The sequence below is a fragment of the Protobothrops mucrosquamatus genome, unplaced genomic scaffold (assembly GCF_001527695.2).
Source record: "Protobothrops mucrosquamatus isolate PMUCROS unplaced genomic scaffold, P.Mucros_1.0 scaffold1729, whole genome shotgun sequence".
Taxonomy (NCBI): Eukaryota; Metazoa; Chordata; class Lepidosauria; order Squamata; family Viperidae; genus Protobothrops; species Protobothrops mucrosquamatus.
In genome coordinates, this window is record NW_015387876.1 from 310,456 (window position 1) to 320,613 (window position 10,158).

At 44.7% G+C, this 10,158-nt stretch overlaps 1 protein-coding gene across 1 annotated transcript; it reads right to left on the reverse strand.

Moving 5' to 3' along the window:
• Nucleotides 1–3,353: 3,353 nt before the first annotated feature.
• Nucleotides 3,354–8,066, reverse strand: HSDL1 (hydroxysteroid dehydrogenase like 1). Its single transcript, XM_015822958.2, has 4 exons — nucleotides 7,839–8,066; nucleotides 6,406–6,851; nucleotides 5,855–6,082; nucleotides 3,354–5,030 (listed from the first exon to the last, which is right to left on the reverse strand). Exons 1-4 carry the CDS (start codon nucleotides 8,056–8,058, stop codon nucleotides 4,950–4,952), a joined length of 975 nt encoding a protein of 324 aa, XP_015678444.1. The 5' UTR covers nucleotides 8,059–8,066; the 3' UTR covers nucleotides 3,354–4,949.
• Between the last annotated feature and the right edge of the window lie 2,092 nt (nucleotides 8,067–10,158).

The following is a 10,158-nucleotide window of genomic DNA, read 5'->3' on the forward strand; positions in this document are numbered from 1 at the left end:
AGAAATAAAAAGTAGGATTATAAGACATCTACACCCACTCCACCCACTAGAGTGAGGAGGCAAGGAAGGTTGTGGGTCCCATCTGGCGGGACCCAGGCCAGTTCAGTTTATGACATGCTTGCTCTAAATCAGGGGTCTTCAAACTTGGTCCCTTTTTTTTAAATAATATTTTATTAATTTTCCAATTCTACATTTATTTAAAAAGCAACGTGGTGACTGGGCTAATCAATAGTTTGATAACAAAATCCTTAGTACAAATCTCAAGTTGCAACATAAAGTATTTCTTCTCTTTTTCCCTTAACATTCATTGTCTCGTATTCAAGCTAGTACAGTTCTTATTATATCAACTCAATAAAAACATCACTATAACATTTATCAATACATTTTTAGCTTATACGTATCTTAATTACATTCAATCTTCATAAACAATCCATATCCTGTTATTAATTTTTACCCAATTTTTAATTTCTCACCAATATTCCAATGTAACCTTTCACGTTTATCATTTTCAAACCTTAGGTAACCAAGATTTCCCTTGTCTCAATTCATAACAAAACCTAATATCCAAAAGTACGTATTTTATCTATTTGAACGTAACCTTGTTCTATTTCCTAAGTCGCTCATGAGCAGGGGTCTTCAAACTTGGCCCTTTTAGGACTTGTGGACAAAGCTGGCTGGGGAATTCTGGGAGTTGAAGTCCAGGAGTCATAAAAGGGCCCAAGTTTGAAGACCCCCTGCTCTAAATCATCAAATCTTGCAGTAAGCTTTTTCTCCAGGACTTGCTCAAAGACAAACATCTGTAAAGGTGCACTGCAAATGTTTTTACTTTTTCACGCCCTCCCCGTCCAAATTTTGCCAGTTGTCTTAATACATTTGACAAACCGATTCCCTTAACTTCACCTTCGTTATCGTCTCTTTTGTACAATAAGAACAATAATGGCATTCCTTCAGTCACCGGGTGCAGCTTCACAGACATAAAAGAAAGGCATAAGTTTTTCTTACGAGGTGGTTATGCAACTTGCATTTACATACTTTGTAAGTAAACTATGCCTCTGTTTTAACTTTCTTCTGTTTTCCATACCAGGAGGTCTTCAAACTTGGCCCTTTTAGGACTCGTGGACTTCAACTCCCAGAATTCCTCAGCCAGACAAGCTGGCTGAGGAATTCTGGGAGTTGAAGTCCACGAGTCCTAAAAGGGCCGAGTTTGAAGACCCCCCCTTGCTCATAGGGTTGCCAGGTGTCCGCTATTTGAGTGGACAGTCCACTTTTTTCACATTATGTTCACTATTTTTTTTCACAAAATAGTGGACATTTTTTTTTATTCAAAAGCTTTAGGATGAAATGGTACGTAATCTAAAGCTGTAGTCTACTTTTTTTTAACTACTTAAAACCCCCACCCCCCGCTTGTCCGCTATTTTTTGGAAGCAGACCTGGCAACCCTATTTCTCAACCTTGGCAACTTGAAAAGATATGGACTTCAACTCCCAGAATTCCTCAGCCAGCTTTGCTCCAGGTATTTACCTCCAGGTATTCCAGCATAGTTATTGAGCTGCTAAGTGGGTATTTGATCCTATGTTTCCCCGCTTCCACTAAACCAGGAGTCTTCAAACTTAGCAACTTTTAGGGTTGCCAGGTGTCCACTATTTGAGTGGACAGTCCACTTTTTTCACATTATGTTCACTATTTTTTTCCACAAAATAGTGGACATTTTTTTATTATTCAAAAGCTTTAGGATGAAATGGTATGTAATCTAAAGCTGTACAGTCTACTTTTTTTTACTACTTAACCCCCCCCCCCCGCTTGTCCGCTAATTTTTGGAAGCAGACCTGGCAACCCTACCTGCTCATGACCGTCATTCACACTTAACGACCGTTGCAGCATTTTTTTCCCCCCCTGGTCACGTGATCAACATCCGCCTGGCAACTGACTCGTACTTACGACGGTCGCAGTGTCCCGGGGGGGGGGTCAGGCAATTCCCCTTTTGCAATCTTCCCGTTCACTTAACGACCGCGGGACTAACTTAACAACCGCGGCCAGGAAAGCGGTCGTAAAACGGGGCAAAACTCAGCGAAACGTTTCACGGAGCCACAGAAATTCCGGTCGTAAGTCGAGGACGAACCTGCAGTCCCGGCCCCCTTCCGAAGTCCTGACGGGGGACCCCCGCAACCGCCGGCCGAGCGGAACCGGGCCGCGAAGTCCAAGCGGGGCCTGAAGGGCAGGCCCGCTCCCTCCCCGTGGCCCGCTCCGACTCACCGCCGCCTCAGCGCTTCGGGGCCTCAGGCTTCGCGCGACGAGCTCCGGGGCGAGCGCGGTTCCCCTCAGCTCGGTCCCAGCAGCGTCGGAGAAACTCCTTCCATGAAAAAACGGGCGACGGCGAAGCGCGGCGCCTTCTGGGACGGGTAGTCCTGGCGCCGTTCCCCCCACGAAGAACTGGCCGGCCGCAGGAACTACATTTCCCAGAGCGCAGGCGGAGTTGCGTTCGAGCCAACGGACGGTGGCCGCGTGAGCCTTTTCAGAGAGTGCTGCGCGTGCCCCAGGGCGGCCGGCCCGCGGACGCCGCTAGGCCTTGTGGGTCGTGTAGTCTTGAAAGGCAAGTCGGGGGCTCCCGGCAGCCGTCCCCAAACCGGGACGCCCCTTTGGTGTGGACTACAACTCCCAGCACGTTTCAGCGGCGTTGCTGTGAAGAATAGGAATTGCAAGTTGGAAGCCCCTTAAATGCATAGTATCCAACTTGATAAAAAGCTAAGTTTAGTTATATATGAATTTCCCCGCAGCAGCTGTGAATATTGGAATTTATGCTCTGCCATGTGACCTGTTATTCTATATGATTATTCTGGATCTATATAATAAACATTTATACCAGCAAGATGCGTATTATTGCACTAGGAGTTTTTAAGACGAAATTGGACAATTATTTACCTGAAATGTTATAGGGTCTCCTGCTTGAGCAGGGGGTTGGACTAGACGGCCTCCAAGGTCCCTTTCAGCCCTATGATTTTATTGTTCTTCCTGTTCTACTCTATTCTCCTCTACTGTACTCTACGAGCATTTATTTTGTCCAGAATAAAGATGCTCAGGAGTGTTAGATATTTAAATATTAAAATTGTTCTGTATTTTGCCCTTCTGTCCAAAATGCAGAAAACATTTGTATTCATACATCTTTCTGCCATGTAAATTCATTTATTGTATATTTTCTCTTTTGTATTCTTAACTACTCTGTTGCTATGTTTTAAACTCTATGGTTTAGCGCCTATTTTATTTCTATTAGCTGTTGTGATTGCCAGTCCTAATGGAAACAGAATACAGTTTATATATATATATATATATATATATATAAACAAGAACCACAAATATTTCCTTACGAGTAAGCCTTTACTAGAGCAAACACACATCAGTTCAAGCCACTTGACGTTGTGGCTAAGACTCTAAAAGAAAAAAAGATGATCCACTTCAGTTTGATATCATGACTATAACTCCAGGTATAATATATGGTAGAAAGTACTAAGTAACATCTGACTTATCTTTTTAAATAGCTTTGCACAGCCAGCAAATTGCTAGTTGAAAGGGGGGGAAGTATGAATTTATTCATAGGGCTAGATCACTCAAAATCTTGAGAGCTAGTTGTTCGTCTAATAACCAGCCCATAATGTGGCATATTTGCCTTTGTTTTAGAATATTAAGTAAAGAGTTCGTCCCCCATGGTTTATGGCTTTTGATGCTGTGTGATCCCATGCAAGTGGGTTTACTCACCAAACCATGGTTCACAAATCAGGGCTAAACAGGGTACACCAACCAGGTCTACGGCTGCTAGCCCTGTTTACGGCACTTATTAACTGCTTTACTTTTATATCACTCTACAGTTTTCATTCCTGTATCTCCTGTCTCCAAAATGTTGGGAAACAGAGCTGTTTGTTTTTACCAATCCTTGTTCGATAGTCTCTAAGGATACAAAAAGCGGAGTTAGGGGCTCCCTCCACTTTGGTTACCTGTCTTACCTCAGGATCTGAAAATTACCGTGCCCTGATTCCTCTGAAATCACATTGAATTCAAAAGACGCCACCAGCAGTTCATCAGCCACCCTGCCTGGGGGGAAGACCCATATTTCACAGAAATTAAGCCTAATTGTTGCTCAAGTCAAATTGTTCAGGAGCCTCCTACAACTGGTCAATTAACCCACTTTAGATACACTGGAGGACCACTCTCTTCCCTCCCAGCCAGCAGGATTACTAGGCTGGCATAGGATAAGAAGAGAAGGAATCTAATACCTCTGGAGCAAGGCAGTTTGGGAAATTGGTTGTGAGGCTGAAAAGTCAAGGACTCTGGGCCACCCTATCTCCAACATCCCCATGAGACAGCCATGTCAGTTGAGATCCTAACATCTATCACAGCACTGTCCACTCCGAAGGATGGTTGTAGACATCATACATTCAACAACATCCTGATACAGCACAAGACTGCACTGATTTGAAGAAGGACATCTCTGTTGAACAGTTATATCTTGGGGTACCTTCAAGGGTAATGTTGCATCAAACTTCCATCAGAGATAATTCAATTGGGGTTGATGAGTGTTGGAGAAAGTTGATCTACAATGCCCTATTGGCAGATATTTTTTTCTTTTTGCTCTTCTGGAACCCAAGTTCTTCAACAATTCAATTGCTCCATCATCCAGACAGGTTTCTTGCGTCTTTTACTGAGGAACCATGAAGAATTCTACATAAGTGATGCCTCAGGCTGGAGAATATTATGCCAGCTTACTAAAAGTTTGTTTCAAGTGTCTTCTTTCAGCTACGTCCAAGCTAAACTTCCTTCAAGTCTCAAATACATGATTTCAAACAAATAATGCAAGCAGAAAAGAATCCGTGTGAAGAAGTCAGGATTTTGTAGCTACAGTCAGTCTAAACTTCAAGATGTTATTGGTGCTCAAGGCAAGATCTTCACAGACATTTTTTTCAAAGTGACTTCTGGCAGTATTTTATTCTGGGTACCAGCCAAGCCCAGAACCATTCAGGGACAAACCTTGCTAAAATCATCTGTAAGATAAAAGAAGGGCTTTTGTTTTCACACAAAAGAATTCATAAGACAACTTCTTCTACAACTAAAGTGTTAACAATAATTCTGTTTACCATAGTCAAATAAATTAAAATCCAAAATGGTTCAGAATTTGTCTCCATTCCACATTTTCCTATTCCTTATTTTTCAAAAGGAAAAGGTAGAAACTTTTATAGACCTTGAACAGTAAAATAAAGCAAGACCTAAGCAACTAAAGGCTTAAACATATGAAGAACAGTTGCAGAAACTGGGAATGTTTAGTTTAACAAAGAGAAAGACTAGGGTTGACCTGATAGCGGTCTTCCAATATTTGAAGGGCTGCCACAAAGAAGAGGGGGTCAACCTATTCTCCAAAGTGCCTGAAGGCAGGACAAGAAGCAATGGATAAAAACTGATCAAAGAGAGAAGCAATCTAGAACTAAGGAGGAATTTCCTAACAGTTGGAAAATGGAACATTTCTTCAGGAAACCCTTGCATAAATATGGCAACACATACAAAAACTTCACAATGCAATTCATCTCTAACTTACACAATCCACATTTTGCTGCAATATAAAGCAACAGGCTGGCAGTTGAGTTGGGGGTGGGTACAAATTCCCGGCAACACAAAGGCTAGCTAACATTGTGTGGTGTGGGCTAAGTTCAAAACGTGCTGGGTTATTTTTATTTTTTCCAATCTCTCAGGGAATCTCGTGTAAGAAAAAGCTGCTTAGCTCACGTTTTAAACTCCTGCCCAATCTTGGATCGGCTATTTCTGGCGACGGGAAGACAAAATGTAAAGAAGCTATGGAAAAAAGCATTCTTACCAGGAGCGTATGTGGCCAGTATCCTGTCGTTCTTCGGGAGACACCGAGGGTGGTGACTGCGTGACGGACATACTCATCAGGCGAAGGCACAAAAAAGCTCATTTTGGAGAGGGTGCTACTTAGCGTTGTCACGTTGGTGCAAACGAAGAACGGAATTAAGCTCTGAATGAAAATGCCCTGGGAGGCATATTCATAGTGAAGTGATCTGCTGAAGTGATCCAGGTAAGTCTGCGGAGAATAAAGGATGGGGAGGAAAGAAATGAAACTCTGAGTTTAGACCATATAGGAGGGGGCCAAGGGTGAGGGTGGAACACAGCTTGACTCCCCTAGACCATTTGTGGAACGTAACGACTCTAGGCTGCTGACATGCTTAACTCCACCCTCACCAGCTCTGCCTTCTCTTCTCCTACGATTGCTCTCCTTTTAGTACCGACTTGATAGGCAAATTGTACTAAAAGGATAAGATGAGGGAGCAACCACCTCATGTGCCCTCCTCAGTCCGGTTAGGAAATCAACACCCACAGACATCCTTTTCCCCTGTCGACATATACCTTGGAGGCCGAATACGCTGTGTACCGGGGACAGGGATTGCAGCAGCTGAGAGAAGAAACGTTGACAATGGCCCCCTTCTTCCTCTGCACCATGCCCGGCAACACCAAGTGTGCCATCATGTTGGCAGCTCCAATATTTACATTGATGAACTCCCAAACCTGAGACTCTGTCAAACTGGTGAAGGAATCGGGCAGAGGGCTGAGCACCCCAACGTTGTTCACTAAGACGCCAATCTCTTTGCCTTCCAGAGCCTTCTTGATGACCGGATAGGCCTCACGGCCCTTGCTAAAATCCGTTACGACCGTCAAGGTGCTGATGTTGTAAGTCTCCACGATCTCTTTAGCGGCAGCTTCTAATTCTTCCCGGTTCCGGCTAATCATGATGAGGTCGACTCCATAATTGGCCAACTCTCTGGCGTAGGAAAGGCCGATGCCTGAGGTTCCTCCTGCAAGGAAGCAGAGGCTCATGGGCCGCAGAGTCAACCCAGCAAAGAAAAGGAGGCAGAAGGCAGAGGAGGAGACAGGAGATCCTCTTGCCAAGAAGGATCAATCGATAACCCAAACCAACCAACATCTACCAGTGTTTTTCAACCCTGGCAACTTGGAAGACTTCAATTCCCAGAATTCCCCAGCCAGCCTTTTTCTGGCATTCCACATTTCAGCTACAACAGAGCTGAGCCCAAAATTTCTGCTGCTAAGTGAGACAGTTGTTAAAACAATTTTGCCCCCATTTTACAACCTTTCTTCCCAGAGTTGTTAAGCGAATCGCTGCAATTCTTAAATTAGTAACGCCGTTGTAAAGTGAATCCGGCTTCCCCTTTGACTTTGCCTGTCAGGATCACATGACCCCAGGACACTGAAACCGACATAAATATGAACCGGTTGCCAAGCATCCAGATTAGGGATGCTTTTTTCAGTGCCAAAGTTGTAACTTCAAATGGTCACTAAACAAGTGGTTGTAAGTTGAGGACTTCCTGTACTTGGAATGTCCAGTATCCTTCTGTGACATCAGAGTATTTCAGCCAATGACTCCAGTGCCTCCAGCAGCTAATGGTTAGCTTAGCTGCCTGGAAATTCTGGGAATTGAAGTCCACAAGTCTTAAAGTCACCCAGGTTGAGAAACACTAGCCCAGGGATAGGCAACGTTGGCTCTTTTATGACATGTGGACTTCAACTCCCAGAATTCCTGAGCCAGCATGGCTGAGCTTGGAAACCTCTCCTTTTCCCCTCAGCGTGGCTGGCTCAGGAATTCTGGGAGTTGAAGTCCACGCGTCATCAAAGAGTCACGGTTGCCTACCCCTGCACTAGCCTGTACCTACGCAGAGTGGAAAATCTGAAAGCAGAGGCCTAGTTGTAGATTAACACCAGGACTCTTGTACATCCTTTTAACTCCGATGGAGAGATGGCATGTAAAGCCATCGGGCGTTCCTTACCTGTGACCACAGCCCATTTTCCATATCGCTTGCTTAAGTCAGGCCGGCCAAAGATCCGTGGAACAAAATGCACCCTGATCAGCACGTAGGTGTCACTCAAAACCGTGACGCACACCTTGCTTGCGTAGAAAGCGCCCACAACCGCCAACATCTCTACACAGTAATGGTAGGACCGTCCGATCTCCTGCATCAACAGGGAGAAGCTGTCCACCGCAGCCATAGCAACCAGGTATCTTGAAAGGGGGGAAAAAATACGAGAGATATCAGTGAGGATGAATTCATGTGAGGTGCAGGGAGTCCTCAACTCACAATCACTCGCTTAGCAACCAAGTTACGATGACACTGAAAAATAGTGACTTATAACCAGTCCTCACGCTTAACCATTGTGGCAGGATCTCCACAGTCACAGGATCCAGATTTGGGCTCTTGGCAACTGGCATATATTTAGGATAGTTGCACTATCCCAGGGTCACGTGATGTCCATTTGAAAATAGAATAGAACAGAATTAGAATAGAAAATAGAATGGAATGGGTAGAATAGAACAGAACAGAATAGAATTTTTTATTGGCTAAGAGTAATTGGACACACAGCCAGCTTTCAACAAGCATATAAATCCTTCCATTCCCCACCATCCAGTCAGAGCTGAAGAAGCTTCTTGGATGAGAAGCGAAACATCTTCAAAGAAAAACAAGAAAGTCCAGTTGCTGCTTGAAAAAAAAGCCCCTTTGGGACAACCAGGACCTGGATGACCGAGAACCTCCATAGACAAACCACATCGATTTTAAAGACACACCGTTATTGCAAGGCATGGCATAAGCATCATCTAGAGAACAGCAAGAACAAATTCCTAGGCAGATTAAGGGCAAGCCAATTAAGATAGAATCTCTTCAAAAGGGGTTGGTTTTTTCCCCCCTCAACTGAACTTTCCAGCCTGGCCCTCCCCATCTTTCCCACCGCTGAATCAAGCTAAACCTGGCTGATTCAGCTCCATATATTCAAAAATCAGACTCACTCCATTCAGTGGCCATTGGGTTTTACAGCAAGAACACCACACCCATAATTATTTTTAAACCATGCATTTTTGCTTTTAATCCTCGGGGGTTCAGACATCACCCAGAAATTGAGATTTTCAAATTGCAGCAGGCATCACTATTCTACTCCGACCTGGCAAACATGATTTTTTTTAAAAAAAATAATCTATTGATTAATCGTATTTGTATAGCCTCCCATCTCAGATAGGCAGCTAAATAGGGTGCAGAAATAGCCAGACTCATCGGTCGTTGCTTTTAAAAAGCAAAGAGACAAAACGGCAAATCCCCCATATTTTTTTCCTCTGATTTAATCTTACCAGGTGTTCTCTGATGCAGGTAGCCTTTGCATCACAATATAACATCTGCAAGGTTGCAACTTCCCCCTAATCCAAATCCAAACCCCTTTCTTTTAGCCTAGGTTGCCTTCTAGCTAGCAGAAAAACTCGGAAGGTGGAGTTTGGAAAGGGGCCGGCTAATGTAATGGTTCCTGAATCCAATTCCGTAGGATGCACAAGCCATTTTTTCCATGTAACCTTAGGACCCTTTCTCCTCCTCCAAATGTCCAGCTCCCAGGTCCTGAACGCGGTGTAATAAAAATCAGCACAGAATTTAAAGACGCTTTTCCTGGGGTGACTCTTTTTAAAAAAAACATTTAAATATATTAAACAATCGAATACTGTCAAGAATTACTTTGGAGGAGGGGCTTTAGCCATTTACAGCGACGCTACTATACCTATCTTCCAGGAGATTTATATCTGGTTCAGTGAGAGAGTTACACTACACTCCTCGTGAGAAGAAGTCCTTCCGTTAGAACAATCTGGAAAGTTTTTCTTTTACAATTCAAATTAGGGAGAAAGGCTTGGCCATCCTGACGATCATAAATCTTGCTCTTTTCCCCTGAGGTTTGCTGATTTGCTTTCCGATACGTGAACCCGCAATATGGTTTTGAAACCGCGCGACGCGAATCTTCCCTTTTCGTACCTCTATTGTCTCGGTTTTGGAGCGCCCGCGACTGGAAGCAAGAGACATCCGGCATCGCCAATCGGAAAGGGAGGCGGGGCTTAGCGAGAGAGACAGCTGGCCTGGGGGCGCGTGCGCGGAGGCGTGCGTGGTGCGTCGTCGCCAGGGCAACGGGGAAGCCGTTGGCCGAGAGAGCCGTTGGAGCCGGGAAAGGCGGCGGCGGCGGCGGCCGGAGGCGAAGGGTCGCTCTCCGCTTCTCGCTGCGGGAGGAAGCGGGGCCCGCTGAGGAGAGAGTGAGGCGGCGGGGGCGCATGGTTATCAGTAGCCT